Source organism: Myxocyprinus asiaticus, chromosome 4 (genome assembly GCF_019703515.2).
Source record: "Myxocyprinus asiaticus isolate MX2 ecotype Aquarium Trade chromosome 4, UBuf_Myxa_2, whole genome shotgun sequence".
Classification (NCBI taxonomy): Eukaryota; Metazoa; Chordata; class Actinopteri; order Cypriniformes; family Catostomidae; genus Myxocyprinus; species Myxocyprinus asiaticus.
The window spans coordinates 1,518,045-1,535,575 of record NC_059347.1 but is presented as its reverse complement, the minus strand read 5'-3'; the positions used below and the strand labels follow the sequence as shown (position 1 = coordinate 1,535,575).

Genomic DNA, 17,531 nt, shown 5'->3' with positions numbered 1-17,531 from the left:
TTACTCACAATGTTTACATTACTGTTTCAATCATCTGTTCAATAAACCCTGCATCTGTTCATATCTCTGCCTCCGTGAGTCTCTCCGTCACACCTTTAACTTTTAAACCCTCACGCTTTTATTTTGACATTCTGAACTCTCCAGGAAGTCCTGTATGTGTCTGTTTGTAGGAAAGTTCACAGTAGTTTAATTCGCTTCTTATTCAAATTCTGGTCAAATGCACCTCTGGTGCCGTTCTAAATGCATATAAAAGAACCAAACTATTGAGCATCTACATCTGAGGTGTTGTTCGTGAGTAGCGCTCAAATATTGCGCACCACGTGAAGGCTAAATATAGCCGTGAGCGTGTGTGTGTAAACAGAGCAGCGCCATTCAATAACGCGCTGGAGCTGCGTGTGCATTTTATATATTTACTTATAAAACACAGCCTTTTGTGATTCACAGAGCTATTGCACATCTTCAAGTGGGTTTGAATAAAATGCATGAGTCATATGAACTACTTTGTGTTGTAATGGTTCTTTTATGTCATTTTTTGACGCCATTGTTGGTCACGTGCGCCTGTGTAAGAATAAAACAATTAACAGAGGTAAACGACTATAATACATCATTTCTTGTAAAAATGGTATTTGTATTTGTATGTGTAATTGTTTAATTTAGTTCTTTTGATCTTTGATGTGAAATTATTCTTAAATCCACTAAATGAATGCCCTGGTCTGTGATCAGGCCAGGTTTTTTTTTCCTTCCTTGTGTTTTTCTTATTTTTCTTATTTTCTTGGTTCTACGGTTTGTGTTACTCCTGTGAGCCGAAACATCACATTTAATGGCGAGCCACCCAAATACTACACTGGTACAGTGAAATGAGGACAACAAATCATAAAGAAGAGGATACTTTCCTTTCATTCATCAGCCCTGCTTTATGAAAGACAATTCCAATTTAGAGAACTATTTAGCTCCTTTCCTGGAGAGAATTGACAAATAAGGAAAAAGAGGAGAAACTGATCAGTATTTTACAGAACATTGAACTATTGATGGTGTATGGTTACCCATAACCAATTTGATTGATATTGAGATCCTTATACATTGAAACAGCTGTGATACTTTGAGAGATAAGTTATTTCTTTTATTTTCTTTAATTTCATTCTGATATTGAAAATACCGGCCTGTGTATATTTTCGGGGTAAAAGTGCACTCAAGGGAAAGTTTACATTGTTAATCTTTATTGTATATTGTTTGTATGATATTGTAATTTACTTTTATTTTTTTTTATTATTTTCACTTTATATCAAATGAAACAAAATAACATTCCAAGTTCACATCCAACCTGTCTGTTATTTCTCATCACAACCCTCTACCTCCTTCTCGGTCTCTAAATCTTCTGATAAATCTATCTGGTCCGACAGCAATTCATTTATTGCCAATACCTTAGACACCTGCTACACCCGCATATGAAGAGTTCTCTTTCTTCTGTGTGTCAGTGGCCTGCAAGCAGTTTTGTTGTTTCATGAAAGCGCTGCAAATGATCTCAGGCAATTTTAGGATGTGCACGGAGTTTAAATCCGGACTTTAAAACTGGCAGTTCGAATTTTACGGTTTATGGATTGTAAATAGCCTATATACTGTCTATTTGAATTGGATGAAGTGTCTGGTATTCAATATCAATTCATATGGGTTAATTTCAGTTATAATGTCCATTTTGCTTACATATAAAAGAAATGATCTCCCAGCTAATGTTGTTAATTATACAGGGGCTTTTAACTAGGTACATTAGGAAAATATTAATTTTAAATTAGCAAATAAATGTATTCAAAACATATTCTGAACACTTCACGACTAAACTACACAATCACTGGTGAGTGAAATCTGAACATTTACCAGCCAGTTGCCAAATATATTCACTTTAGTCGCATAGCACGAAATTTGGTTGCAAATGCGAGTGATTTCCTCTCATTGTAGTAAAGGGTTGCGCATTGAGTGAAAGATCGATCTTGGGATTTAAGAATCGATATCGAGATTATTCAAATGAAGATCGCGATTACTCTGAAAAACAATATTTTTACCCACCCCATCTTAGACTATTTATAAATAAAGTGTAAATAATATGGGCTATTTAGTATTGAATTTACAAATTACAGTTTCATGTTACGATTATTATACAACTCTTCATTTGAACAGAAGAACAGTGTGTTGAAGCGAGTTGTTTGACTTGTGTTAAGAATCAAGTTGTTTAATCCTAGAGGCTTTGCCTTACCTGTTGCACACACTATTTGATTTTGAGACATAATATTTTCAACTATAGTAAGGGTAGCATAAAACACTTTAAAAGCAGAAAGTAATAAAAGTAATTAGCTTTTTGGTAACAGACATATTTATTTCAATATTTTGCTTTTCTTATCTTTATGGAAATACATGGTTTTTAAAGCTCATAGCGCCAACTATGATCCGATCTCCATAAAAGTCTGCATGCTTGTTTAGAATAATATGTTGCATGTGCTCACCTAATTTCGTGAAGTTCTGAGTTCTTGTTTAGGAATTATGGGCTTATTTGTACACTTGACCACGCCCATTTTCTAAATGACACTGTTATAGCTACCCGAAGGGTAAAGTTAAAAAAACAAATTTGATAATTATTGACCTAGAGAGTCCAGAGAATTGTACTGCATTGGTTTTATTGAGGTTGAGCGAAAAACCTTGGACTAGTCCACAAAAGTAGGTTTTTACATAATTGTAAATATTTAATGAAAGATTTGATTGACAGCAGTGGTTCTTGAGGCAAAGTTGTTCAGTATGAGGAGATCTAACAAATGATATGAATTATAGCTGCGTCCCAATTCAGAGGCTGCATCCTTCAAAAGTCACATTCGAAGGCCGATTGAGTCACTGCTGCACGACAAAGGCTGTCCCAATGCTCCTTCAAATGTGGCCTCCAAATGCATCCTTTTTCTTTATTTTTTTTTCTCCAAATTTGGAATGGCCAATTCCCAATGTGCTTTTAAGTCCTCGTGGTCACATAGTGATTCGTCTCAGTCCGGGTGGCGGTGGATGAATCCCAGTTGCCTCCGTGTCTGAGATCGTCAACCTGCGCATCTTATCACGTGGCTTGTTGAGCGCGTTGCCACGGAGACATGGTGCGTGTGGAAGCTTCACCCCATCCACCGCGGCATCCACGCTCAACTCACCATGCACCCCACAGAGAACGAACCACATTATAGCGATCACGAGGAGGTTACCCCATGTGACTACCCTCCCTAGCAACCGGGCCAATGTGGTTGCTTAGGAGACCTGGCTGGAGTCACTCAGCACGCCCTGGGATTCGAACTAACAAACTCCAGGGGTGGTAGCCAGCGTCTTTACCACTGAGCTACTCAGGCCCCCTTCCAAATGCATCCTTCCGTGAAATGAAGGATACAACAGATGGATCCTTCGCGGCCTTGCTTACCCCAGAATTCATTGCGTGGCAGTGACGACAGGATTTTTTTGAGAGAAATTGCCGAATTACACTTTTAAAACGTAAGTACTGGGTTTCAACTTACTCAAATATCTAATGATACAAATGTAAAAAAAAAAAAAGTGGTTCAAATGTTGACATATATTACTAAGAATCGATTATATATAGTTTATACTCTTTATTATATACAGAAATGGACCATAGTGAAAATATTTAGACAGTTTGTGAACCCTGTTTTGTTTTCAGACGGTTTAATATAACTTTCAAAAAAGTCCAGTACAAACGTTAGTCACTCGGCAGCTGTCACAGTTGTTAGGCGACAAGAACAGTCCTCCATAGGCTAGACTGTCCCAATTAACAATGCTCCGTCTGACCTTCGTGACCTTTTAAGGCATGGCCTTTGAAGTCCGAGTCCTTGGAAGGATGCAGCCTTTGAATTGGGACACAGCCATTGTGTGTATTGAGAGTGATTACAGAGGCGTAAAACTCGTTAGCGGCATCTATTGGCCGATTTCTTTAAAATTTCTCACAGACCTCTAGGGCCAGGAGTCGAATAGGCCCACCGAGTTTTGTGCTGATTGGCCTCCGTTAACCTTGTCTAATAGGTGCTCAAACTTCATTGGCCGATGGCGGCCATATTTTTTGAGATACGCCAATGTCCTCATAGACCAGGGGTGTCAAACTCGGTTCCTGGAGCGCCACAGTCCAGCAGAGTTTAGCTCCAACCCTAATTAAACACACCTGAAGCAGCTAATCAAGGTCTTCAGGAGTCAGGCATTTTGGAGCAGGGCTGGAACTAAACTCTGCAGGGCTGCGGCCCTCCAGGAACTGAGTTTGACACCCCTGACATAGACAGTCATGGCACCTTGGACAAAGACACTGCATGCCGATTTTCAACTCAATCAGACTAACGGTTGTGTAGTTAGAGTTGTTTTCCTGTTTTTTTCCCTGTTATAGTGCCACCAAGTGGCCAAATGCCACGTTTTTACTGTGACCTCAGACTGAGCACATACACATGTGTACCAAGTTTGGTGAAAATATCTCATTTCGTTCGGGCGTTATAGCCATTTTAGTAAAAATGGCCCGCCCTTTTCAAACGTTTTGGCACCCCTTAGCAACCGTGAGTTGAAATTTCAACTTTTTTTTTTAATAATTATTGATAATCAGACTCCAGAGTATATTTCTGCACTGGTTTGGTTCCGACCGGGCAAAAAAACCTAGGACTAGTTCGCAAAAGTAGGTTTTGGACGTTATCTGAAATATGTACCGAACGGTTTAACAGACACCAATGCTTCTTGAGGCAAAGTTGTTTAGAATGAGAAGAGCTATCGGGTGATATATATTACTTGTGTTTTTTCACAGCACTGCATTATATACAACTATTAACACCTACTGAAATCGTGATAGCACCACCTAGTGGCTGATTTTTTTAAAACTTTGCAAAACCCTCTCAGACCAAGAGTCAAATAGGTCCACCAAGTTTCATTCTTATTGGTCATTGCTAACCTTGTGTAATAGCTGCTGAAATTTGATTGGCCAATGGCGGCCATGTTTTTCAACATACATGAATGTCCATACAGACAATGATGGCAGCTGATACAAAGACAATGTATGCAAATTTTGAAGTTAATAGAATTAACGGTTTCATAGTTACAGCCAATTTTAAGTTGTTTTGGTATTATAGTGCCACCATGTGGCAAAACTGCGCCAAATTTTCTGGGCGACCAAAGACTGACCTCTTACATAGGCATGCCAAATTTGGTGAAGATATCCCATTTCCTTCAAGAGTTATAGCCATTTACGTAACATTGGCCACTCCTACTTCCGATGTTTTCGCATACCGTAGCTAGCTCGAGTCGAAAGTTCAAACTTTTTTTGATAACTTTTGATATTGAGACTTCATAGAATCGTTTGGTACTGGTTTGGTCCCGATTGGACGAAAAACCTAGGACTAGTTCGCAAAAGTAGGTTTTATGAAAAATCCAAGATGGCGGAAATTTTTTACAGGCGGAAATTAAATCGGAGATATACGTTGTTTGTTTTGAGCCAAGGATTCCAATGGTATAAAGCATTTGAGTCTACGACAAACGGTCTAGGAGTTATGAGCGGTTCCACATTTTTGTTCACTGTAGTGCCCCCTATTGACCGATTTCGCCGAGTCTGTGTTTGAGTAGCGAACAATACTACTACCATCTGACCAAGTTTCAAGTCTCTAGTCCTTACGGTTTGTTCTGCCCGATCATTTTTATGGCGGAATAATAATAATAATAATAATAATAATCTTAACAATTACAATAGGGTTTCAGTGCTAAGCGCTTGAACCCCTAATAATAATAATAATAATAATAATAAAAAATCTTAAATTACAATAGGGTTACAGCGCTAAGCGCTTGAACCCCTAATAAAAATCGTAACAATTACAATAGGGTTTCAGCGCTAAGCGCTTGAACCCCTAATTATGCTCAGGAGGAATTCAGTTCAAAATTAACATGTAACGCATCACTGCCTCTATATCGTGATGCGTATCGTATCGTGAAATTGTTGGTGATACCCAGCTCTAATCCCCAGTGGCATTTTAACCTTAACCAAAACCTCAGTTGTAGACACTAATAATATAAACTTATAAAATCCTCAACCTTTCGAAAATAGTCTCTCCATTCTTGATACACGTTTTAATAATAATTTCATAAGAAATTCCAACAATGTTGGCTCCAACCCTCCATGTAAAACAAAATGGCTTAAACCTCACTACTTATTATGGCAAAAAATCTGGACATTACCATATAAATACATTATTTCTAACATCACTCACAGATACTATCAGGTAAATGCGACCATCAGTAGATATCCATACCATGTGAGATGTGCACTTTTTGCAGCGCATCGGTTTAAGACATAAAAATAAATGTTCTTCATTGCCCCTATTCTTTGTTTTTGTTTGTTTTTGGATTGACTTCAAAATGGACGACAACAAAATTTCATAAAACCAAATAGAACCATATGATATTTTACTTCGTTTTGAAAACCCATATACTTCAGAGAATGAGAAATATGTCCTTAATTTCTGAATAATTTTAGCAAAATTTTACATTCGCTAAGCTAGAGTCATTCAAATAAAGTCTTTATATACTACATTTGATCTTAAAGGAATATTCTGGGTTCAATACAAGTTAAGCTCAAACAGCATTTGTGGCATAATGTTGATTACCACAAAAATGTATTTCGACTCGTCCCTCCTTTAAAAAAGCAAAAATCTGTGTTCCAGTGAGACACTTACAATGAAAGTCAATGAGGGTCAATCTGTAAATGTTAAAATACTCAAAAGTATGGACACAAGACAAAATATAGACAGCGATACCGGGTCAAGCCAATTATCGGCACCATGAGCAGCAAAAAAAGCTTTGTGACATGTTTTTGGTTAGAGTCCGATGAACAATGAGGAGTTACAAAAAGTAAACTTTCATTAATTTTAAAAATAACTAAAAATAGCTGCTACTTAGAATTTTTGTCCAGTATGTGGCACTGTTCTGAAACTGCTCAGGTAGTATCTGGGCATGATGGTTATCATGCAGGAAAGCTTTCAAGGGTTATAAGCCAAAACAGCCATTTTTCTATCTCCTGACCAGTAGGGGGCAGTGTGCCAAAACACTGCAGGTAATCTCAAGGCCTAATGGTGATGACACGTACCAAGTTTCGTCCCAATCCCTCAAAGCGTTGCAGAGAAACAGCCTCAAATTCAATTTTGCACGTTCTTTGTCGAATTCGTTGAAAATGGTATGGTTTATCAAAATTCTGTCAATTTTTTTTCGTGAGTGCCTCTAGATGATGCAGGCCAATTTTCGTGCAAATCGGACAAACAGTTTAGGAGGAGTTCGAAAAAGTAGGTTTTCAAAACATTTAAAAATGGTGGACAGGAAGTTTCCTCGATCATGACATAATTGGTATCATTGTTCTTGGCATGAACTACAGAATCTATCAAGACCAGTCTCATGACAGTTGGCAAAAGGAGTCCAATGGCTATTAGCATTTTTAGAAATAGCATTATAATTTTTGACCACAAGGTGGCGCTGTCCCGAAACTTGAGTCCCTTCAGAGTATGGTGCCAAAAACACATACCGAGTTTCGTAACGATACGCCAAGTCGTTCGTAAAATACAGCATTTTATATATAAATTCAAAATGGCCAACATCCAAAATGGCTGATATAGGAATGTTTCATATCGTTGGACTTGCTATACCCCACTGAATCTAATGAGACCAATTTGATGATTTTATGACAAACTGTTCAGAAGTTATAAGAAAAAATGTGCTTTTTCCATATCTCGTGACCACTTGGTGGCACTGTTCCAAAACTGAGCAGGCACCAGTTATGGTACCTATGACAAATAATAAGCTTAGTATGAATATGCTAAAGCGTTATGGAGATATACCCTCATGTCCATTTCGGCGTGCTCTTCGTCGAATTAGTTGAAGCGGCATTCGAAAACGGTATGGTTTATCAAAATTCTGTGAATAATATTTTGTCATGAGTGCCTCTAGATGATGCAGGCCAATTTTCGTGCAAATTGGACAAACGGCCTAGGACGAGTTCGAAAAAGTAGGTTTTTCAGAAAATTCAAAATGCCGGAAAAATTAAGTCAGAGTGCAATTGAATCCAAGGAATCAGAGGAAAAAAGAATTTAGTTTCATGGTTCAAAAGTTATTAACAGAAACGTGAGTGCAGATTTTGGAAGTTGGTGGTGCTTGAGGGTTTGAGGTAACGATGCCAAATTTGCTGTGGTAACAGATCAGACTGTCCTCTATCTGTGTGCCAAATTTCATAACTTTTCCGCAAGCGGTTCTATGGGATGCCATAGACTCAAGAGTGGAAGAAGAAGAAGAAAACTAATGAAAACAATAGGGGTCTTTCGCCCCTTCGGGGCTTAACCCGACAATATGCTTGTTAACATGATTTTACTGTGATAAATCACCGCATCTGTGTAAAGTTATAGAAGTGCTTTTATAAAATTATAAGCTTCACATTTCTGCATTTAAAGGGGTCATGAAATGGAAAATCAAATTTTCCTTGATATTTAGACATATAAGAGGTAACTACACTATAAAAACACTGTACATTTCAAAACTCAAAACTTCCTCCCCAATCTAAAAAGCATTTATAGATCCCACATTTCTGAAACATCTCATTTTGAAAACTGTGTCCGTGACATCACGAGACATTGCTCAGTTGTATTTACACACCCCACAACATGCATCATCACACCCTTGGCCCTGCCCACTTCGTATCGTAAGCAGAGAGAGATAGACAGGCCTAGTGTTACCAACTATTATTCATATTAATACTATATCTTCTAAATTTGTTGTATTGCTTGCCTTGTTTTTCTCTACATATTGTCATTGTTGCAAATGCACATAAAAAAAACAAAAAACCAGGGGGCCTGGGTAGCGAGTATTGATGCTGACTACCACCCCTGGAGTCGTAAGTTTGAATCCAGGGTGTGCTGAGTGACTCCAACCAGGTCTCCTTAACAACGAAATTGTCCCAGTTGCTAGGGAGGGTAGAGTCACATGGGGTAACCTCCTCGTGGTCACTATAATGTGGCTCGCTCTCGGTGGGGCGCGTGGCGAGATGTGCGTGGATGTAACGTGCTCAACAAGCCACGTGATAAGATGCGTAGATTACCGGTCTCAGACTCGGAGGCAACTCGGATTCGTCCTCCGCCACCCGGACTGAATCGAGTCACTACACCACCACGAGGACCTAGAGCACATTGGGAATTGGGTATTCCAAATTAGGAAGGAAAAAAAATGGTTCCTCTTTGGTTAGTTTTTGGGGGAACCACCACTTCCTAACGTTCTAGGACAATTTTTTTTTTTTTTTTTATAACCATAAACGACTCGGTTACGTACGTAACCTTGGTTCCCTGAGATGAAGGAAACGAGACCTTGCGTTTATTAACGCACATGGGAGTGCCTTCTTACACGACCTAGTTGAAACCTCTCTATTCTAATATTGGCTCTAGTGTTTGAGCCCCGCCTGTTTTGGGGCGAAACTGTCCGCTATAAAAACAGGTGCACAAACACCATTTCCTCGGAATTTCGGACTGAGAACAAGGAGCGCATCGCTCGTACCTCAAGAACTCTGAGCCTTGTAGTGCGGCTAGCGTTCGCAATATCTCGTTCCCTTCGTCTCAGGGAACCGAGGTTACGTACATAACAGAGATGTTCCCTTACGACTCCGTACACTTGACATTGCGTTTATTAGCACATACGGGGAACAGAATCCCATCACACCGCACTACATGACATAACCTCCCAGAAAGGAAGCATTACGCCGCAGTCTCGTGGGACGGCGACCAACAAGAGTATGCCACAGTGAGTGATCCTCTTGTTGGGCCAGGAGGGAAGCACTCAGGATGAATATATGAACTATAGTCATATAGTATTAATTAACTCCCCTCACGAACCCAGTCGGGAAGGGAGTTTATTTATAATGCAATTGGGCAAGTCTTACCCTGCGATTCATAAGCAAGGGTAACTGCATCGACAATCCAGTGAGAAAGTCTTTGCTTGGAGATGGACATTCCTTTTGTGCGTCCTCCATAGCAAATAAAAGAGCTGATCAGACAGTCTGAACTGACATGTGCGCACAACGTATGCGTGCAGTGCCCACACAGGCATAACAAATGCAAGGATTGTTCCTCATCCGAATTAAATGGAAGGAAGAAGGCTTGAAGGTGAACCACCTGTGCTCTGAAGGGTGTGGTTAAACCTTAGGCACATAGCCTTTCCTGGGTTTGACAGTGGATTTTGAAAGACCGGGGCCAAACTCCAGACATGAATTGTCAATTGATAGTGCATGTAAGTCACCGACCCCTTTTACTGAGGCTGGAGCCAGCAGTAGTGCGGTCTTAACGGAGAGCATGCGCAAATCAACAGAGTCCAAAGGTTCGAAGGGGAGCCCTGTGAGAGCATTTAGGACTAAAATTAAGTCCTAAGTCGGGACTGTAGCTGGACGAGGTGGGTTTAATCGTCTTGCTCCTTTAAGGAACTTCATGATTAAATCATGCTTGCCTATAGAGGCGCCGGCTTCATGTGAGTGATACGCAGATATAGCTGCCACATACACTGAGCGCCAACGGGGTGAGTCCTGTGTCTAATCGCTCTTAAAGAAATATGAGAATTTCATGTATGGGGCAGTTTACAGGGTCTTTGCCATGTGAGAGACACCAATCAGTGAAGACCTTCCATTTTAGAACGTAGAGGTGTCTCATGGATGGCGCTCTGGCCTGTAAAATGGTGTTCATGACCGAATGCATCAGTTCTGGTGCGTCTAGCGTGCTCCGTTCAGGGGCCACACATGCAGGTTCCACATCTGGGGCTGGGGATGCCAGATTGTGTCTTGTGCCTGAGAGAGTAGATCCCTCCTCAGCGGTATTTCCCACGGTGAGCTGTATAGCATCTCTATCATTTCCGGAAACCATGGCTGGTTGGGCCATTTCAGTGTAACTAATAGAAACGTTTCTTTGTCCTCTCAGACTTTATATATTGGCACGCCTCTCGGACTTTACACATTTATGACTAGAGCCCGACTGATATGGGATTTTTGAGGCCGAAACCGATTTTAAAGAAGGAAAATTCACAGATTACCAATATGGTAGCCGATATAGTTAATTTTTGAGCTGGAATGAAAATAGACCTTTTCTATGTGGATTTTGCACCGATATGACTATGCAAAGGTACTCAGGTGGCTGCTTTCTTAAATATTTTTATCAAAGAATATTTGACATTATTATACATTGTCAACAAATTCTAGAAATGAACACTGAGAAAATAAAGAATAAATAAAACTACAATAAATAGCTAAATAAACATCAGTGTTTAATATCAGTCAAATGCTGACCATTAAAATAAAGAATAAATAAAAATAAATAGCTAAATAAACATCAGTACTGTTTAGTATCAGTCAAATGCTGACCATTAAAATAAAGAATAAATAAAAATAAATAGCTAAATAAACATCAGTACTGTTTAGTATCAGTCAAATGCTGACTATATTAATACTGCCAAGTCAAGAGATTAACAGTGGCAGCGGTGTTACACTGCATTTGGCTAAACAAGTTCAGGGGAAACTTTCAACGGTGGAAAACCAGACTTTTAAATATTACATTTTGTAAATGCAACGACTGGAATTGTTCAGTTGAAGGGGACCAAACTATGAATCCTGAACAAAACAGTTGGTGAATACGTTTACTCATTAGCTTCCACTCAGCTGACAACAATGAAAGTAGCTACATGATTAACTAGTTAGCTATAAGCTCGTTGTCACAGAGAGTAAAAGATGGACGTTGTTTATTTTACTTTCCAGCATTGTGTCTCACCAACTAGGTAATAACATAGCGTGAAATCAACACTCAACAGACACAATCCACCACCGCACCGTTGTCTGCTGAGCTGCAAAAAGATGCTCTAATGTTTACCATTCAATCTGCTATGTTACTGACTGCACTGACAAACTATAGCTTGCTAACATAGCAAACAATAGCAAAGATAAACATGAGTGACATGGTTGTCAGGGACAGGGTTAATGTTATATTAGTAATATTGAAAAGGGAAAATGATGGGGTCATTGTTTATTAACTTTCCAGCATGTATTTCATAAACTAATTAGCAACGTACCATGAAGACACACAGCTCAACTCCGCCCTGTCTGCACAGCCACTGTCAGCACAGAGTCAGCTCTGTAAACAGTGGAGTCGGAGCGCGCTCTACTGGACAAACTATGTAATGACACCAATTCTAAAGCATTGTTTTCTACATTATATTTTCTGAAAAAAGTTTTCATATCGGTATATATCGGTAAACATATACACCAATACCGATATATCAGTGAAAGGCTAATATCGGCCGATAATATCGGCTGACCGATATATTGTTCAGGCACTACATATGACAGAGTGAATCAGGCATATCGGGGGAAACGCATATTTGCATTTCGCCGGCCATTTGTGTGCCGTTGCGCACGCTCCCAGCAGGGCTTGGGACTTCAAGTACCAGAGGGGACAGTGGGTATTTTCCACTGAGGCAAATAGATTGATTTCTGCTTTGCCGAATATTTCCCAAATCCTCAATACTGTTTGAGGATGAAGTCTCCTGAATTCCACCTTGGCGATTTAAATATGCCACAACTGTCATGTTGTCTGAGTGAACCAGGACATGACAGTTTGCTATTTCTGACTGAAAAGCCTTTAAGGCTAAAAATACAGCCAATAGCTCTAGGCACCGCGTTACAACTTGCCCCAGCACGACACCTCACTAGTAAAATGCAGGAGCTGTCCATGGTGCTAAAGCAGCTATACAGCGGCGGGATATAGTGATGTGCATGCCCCTTGGTGCCAAACACGTCGTAGCACACGGTGCTTCAGCTAGCACTGAAGAGGTCTCATGTGTAAGGGACCTAATGGAATGACAGCGGATGCCGCCACCATAAACCCCAATGCTTTCAGAAACAGCTTCAGTGGAAGTGTTCTCCCCAGTTTGAACTGAGACAGACACTGTAGAATGGTCTGAATGCACTCACTCGTTGAGTTGAGTTTTTTGGCTGGGGGAGAGCAAGCTCTTCGCCCAGTTCACACTGAGGCCCAAGCTGTTTAGATGCCTCTGATTGCACCAGTAACAGCCAATCGTCGAGGTAGTTCAAGATGCGTACGCCGCTCAGTTTCAGAGGGGCAAGAACCACATCCATGCACTTTGTGAATGTGTGAGGAGCCAGAGAGGGCAGGACTTTGAATTGATACGCTGCTCCCTCGAACGTGAATCTCAAAAACATCCTGTGATGTCGTACAATTTGGATATGAAAGTACGCATCCTTCAGATCTATCGATGCAAACCAATCGTGTGGGCGTATGTGCGATAAGATATTTTCTGAGTAATAATTTTGAATGGGTGCTTTATGGGTGCGCAATTTAAAAGGCTGTAAAACCCTTTTTGTGCTAGACAATTTGGCACAATCTCTATCGTGTTTTTCATGATGAGATCGTGTATTTTGGCTCGTAACATTGGCGCATCTTTGGGTGAAACTGTGGAAGACAGATCGCTGTTGCCGGCATGCAAATTGGATCATATAACCATGTTCGATCGTTTTTTTGCACCCTTTCTGAAATACCCGTTAGGGCTCGCCACGCGTCCGCGTAATGGGACGGAGGGCAATTTGTTTTGTTTACCATATGATATAATGCGTCGCTCACGATAGGGAAGCGGTTGCGCATAATGTGTGTGCTTTGAAGAGGAAAAAGGCTATTTATTCAGAATGTGAGCATCTCATGCACTTATTGCATTTTTTATTGCATTTATTTGAGTGCAAGACACAGAGCAACATTTTGAACAATACTGTGAACAACAATATTCCTTTCCCGGCAAATAGTAGTAGGGAGATGGGGAACAATGTTTTGTGTCTCCAACCGAGCCTTTTTTGGAGCAGACCCGGAGGTAACCGCAGGCTCTGCTTTCCGCTTCTAAGGGTTGTGCCTGTCAGGAGCGCTTTTGCTACACGTGCTGATACGCAGGTGCCGGTGAGGCAGCAGGTATGGGGCTTTTAGTCGGGCGCTGGCTCGAAACAGAGCGAGGGCGAACCGGCTGTGATGTACTCAATTTGGGCATAAAGTGTCTCATAACCTGTGACTGCTGCTGAATCGTGACATAACGCTCAGCAACTTTATTCACAGAGCCACTAAAGAGGCCAGCTGGAGACACTGGAGCATCCAAAAGAGTGGCTTTTTCCTTATCACTAATTTCTGTAAAGATCAGCCATATATGTTGATCCAGAACTGCCAGATTGCCCATGGACTTGCTGATGGCCTGCGCAATGACTTTCTTGGTATGCAGCTCTTAAGTCTGTAGTGGTGCAGAGCTCTTTGAATGTCTCTGGATCTAAGCCATGCATCCATTTGCCTGAGGAGCTTGAAACACCTGGAGCACCGCCATTGTGTGGAGTGCAGATCAAGCTTGTCCTGCCGCTGAGTAAGCTTTTCCCGGACCAGAATCATCCACTAACCACTCACCTGATGCAACGAGAGACATGACTTCGTCATTATTATCCCCAGCGTCAGAACCGCTGCACGAGATGAGGCCGCCCACTCTTTCAGAAGGTCGGAGCTTTTCTCGCACATAGCGTATCGGAAAACATGTCTTCGGATAGATTGAGGGGCTCGCGGGGCGTGTGCCGCCACAAGGACCACCTCAAAGTCATCCTGCTCGACCTCACGGCCCTCAGAATGAGGATGATTCGCGAACGAAGCATCTTGAGACTCATGCCCTCGCAGTGAGGGCAGTATGTCTCCATGAGAGCTGTCTCTGCTTTGGCGCGGCCCAGACAGTGAATGCAGCTCTCATGCTGATCTGATGGCGGGATGTGTCTCTCGCATAAGGAACACTTATGGAACAACATCTTTAAAAAGACGCGAACATGTAAGTGACTCTTTTAGATATATAAATGAATATAATCAACACAATATACAACAAACAATACACAATTGCTTTGTAAGGATACACGAATCAGGATGCTGAGGCCTGTTCACCAGCGAAGCGTCAATCGACAAGGCGGTGTGATGTTCGCCGGAGCACTGCAGGGGAGCGGAAAGTCTTCCCGCGAAGATTCCGCCCACTGACTTGTGTATATCGACAGCGAAGGTAGAGGGCTTCTAGACAAGAGTTGATCGCAGTCTTGAAGAAAGAAATTCTGAGGAAATGGTGTATGTGCACCTGTTTTTAAAGCAGACAGTTCCACGCCAAAACAGATGGGGCTCAAACACCATAGCCGATATTAGAATATTAGCGTTATTGAAGAGAGGTTTCAACAAGGTCGTGTAAGACACTCCCATAGGCATTAGCACGCAATGTCAAGTGTACTGAGTCGTAAGGGAACTAATGTTCCCAGAACGTTGCAAGGGAGTTTTTGTGTGAAAACATAATAAGAGCGTTCTCTAATGGTTAATTTTAGGTTTTATTTTTTATTCCTCGTATGACCACTATAGCCCCAGTCTCCCCTACAGTATACACTCAATGGGAAACTGATGAATTATGACCGTCTATCAATCAGAATGAAGAGAGAAGTTTCCTAAACGGTGTTACCTGCGTTATTGAAGAGCAGCAGCTGGTTGATATCTGCGCATGATGTGTGTCTGATCTCTGTCAGAACTCTCTCGACACCTTCTTTACAGCCTAAATCAGCCGTCACACAGCGCACTGTGAGTCCAGCATCACCGCGGGATAAATGAGTCTTTACCTCCTGCAGTTTATCATCGGATCGGGCCACCAGAATCAGAACCGAACCCGCTGTGACACGAGCCGCTATCTGCAGAGCCAGAGCCCGGCCAAAGCCTTTAGACGCTCCGGTGACGATGACCAGCGCTTTACCGAAGCTCATCTCACTGTCTGACACGCACAGATCCAATTAAAACTGATTTCTACAGCAAGTATCGCACGCTGAATAATGAGATGATGAGTGTGTGAATCGATTAGACACGCCCCCGGAAAGAGCGGCGTAGCCACGCCCCGTTTTAAGGTGGAAATTCAGTTTCAAGGGTAATTCCGCAAAATCAGAGCTTTTGTGTTCCCTATTAACATAAACAATTACTTTAACAATAGTTAATCCCAGCGTTTACGATATATTATTATTGGCAATTTTCTTAACATGCCAGCAAAAATCCTGTTACTTTACTTTATTCTTAAGTGTTTTTAATCGCACATTTTGATTAAAATACATTTAAATAAAAGCTAGTTTTTAGAATGTATTCTCTCTCAATATATATATATATATATATATATATATATATATATATATATATATATATATATATATATATAATATATTTTTTTAAAGATTAAAAGTTGTGTCCCCAAAATTATGTCAACCATGTTACCATCACAACCCATCGTCTCAAGTTTTTTGTATTTTGTTTTTTATGATTTTGTACAGAAAACAACTTATAATTAACAAGTATATATTTGTAAAGACATCAGCATTAAATTCTCTCTCTAATTAGAATAAGAATTAGCTTTTTCTGCAAGTATGCTTACACACACAAGGATTTTTTTTTTTGTGTTGGTAACAGAATCTTCCAGTGCAAAGAGGACCTAGATAATAAAATAAAATATAATAAAATACACTAAATATAAATATAGAGAAATACACAATGGGACAGAATAACGTCTTTACAAATATGCTATCTACAGATATACAGTTATGTGCACGGGAATGTAGTGGCAGAAGAGGTGGGATTTGTTAAATTAATACAAATATGAAAGTATTAGATATTGCACAATGGCGATAAACACCTCCTAGTGTCATGAGCATACCTGTAAATCTAGTAGGCTAATGGATAAATGGCTAAACTGTCAACCCTGTTACTTTTTAAAGGCATAGCTCCCCAACATATGTCAACATTTCTAATTTAGCTTGAAATGGCAGAGTGCAATTTATTAACACTTTGTCTGATGCATTATTTAAAACCGTACAGAAAGTTACATTAAAATTCACCATTTTGAAATGGAAAAGGCACTGCTTTTGTGAAATGACGCTCACAGGCTATGTTCAGACTGCAGGCAAATCGGATTTTTTCTCAAATCGATCTTTTCAGGCAGACTGTCTGCACTATTAATTGCAAGTGATCAAAATCAGATTAGCGCGCTCAGACATAACCAACCTATCTGCAGGGGTTGCTTTGGTAACGACGCAGGCGTACCCACGTGACGATGCTTTCAAAACAGATGCGGGAAAAATGGAGATGCATCATCTCGCTCTCCAAATAAGCGCCCTGTCCAGTCGCGTTGCAGAACTGCTCCGTCGCACAAGAAAAACTCAGCGACGGAGGAGTGTCGCTAAATATTAATGATTAATAATGGTAAATATTGTGATGTTCCGTGCTGCAGTCACCGATTTTTGACGTCATCGTTGTGTGTCGCGTTAAGAGTGACGCAAAAGACCATTTGAAATCTGATTTGAGCAGCCAGAGCGTCCGGACTGAGACGCAACTGAAAAAATCAGATTTCAATCGCATTTGAAACCACCTCCCGATGTGCTTTGAATCAGA

The 17,531-nt window shown here is 40.6% G+C and overlaps 2 protein-coding genes across 3 annotated transcripts in view; one reads left to right on the top strand and one right to left on the bottom strand.

Annotated features, from left to right (window-relative positions):
* The window catches only part of nup214 (nucleoporin 214), a 319,628-nt gene extending 315,441 nt beyond the window's left edge, over positions 1-4,187 (top strand). For both annotated transcript variants that reach the window (XR_007896211.1, XR_007896210.1), the window contains exon 36: positions 4,177-4,187. The gene's annotated coding sequence lies outside the window, so the exon portion shown is untranslated. The remainder of the gene's footprint in view (positions 1-4,176) is intronic.
* Positions 1-15,956, bottom strand: part of spra (sepiapterin reductase a) — a 30,428-nt gene extending 14,472 nt beyond the window's left edge. Inside the window, exon 1 of the mRNA XM_051690064.1 lies at positions 15,571-15,956. Coding sequence (XP_051546024.1) covers positions 15,571-15,865 — 295 coding nt within the window. The 5' untranslated portion in view covers positions 15,866-15,956. The remainder of the gene's footprint in view (positions 1-15,570) is intronic.
* Between the last annotated feature and the right edge of the window lie 1,575 nt (positions 15,957-17,531).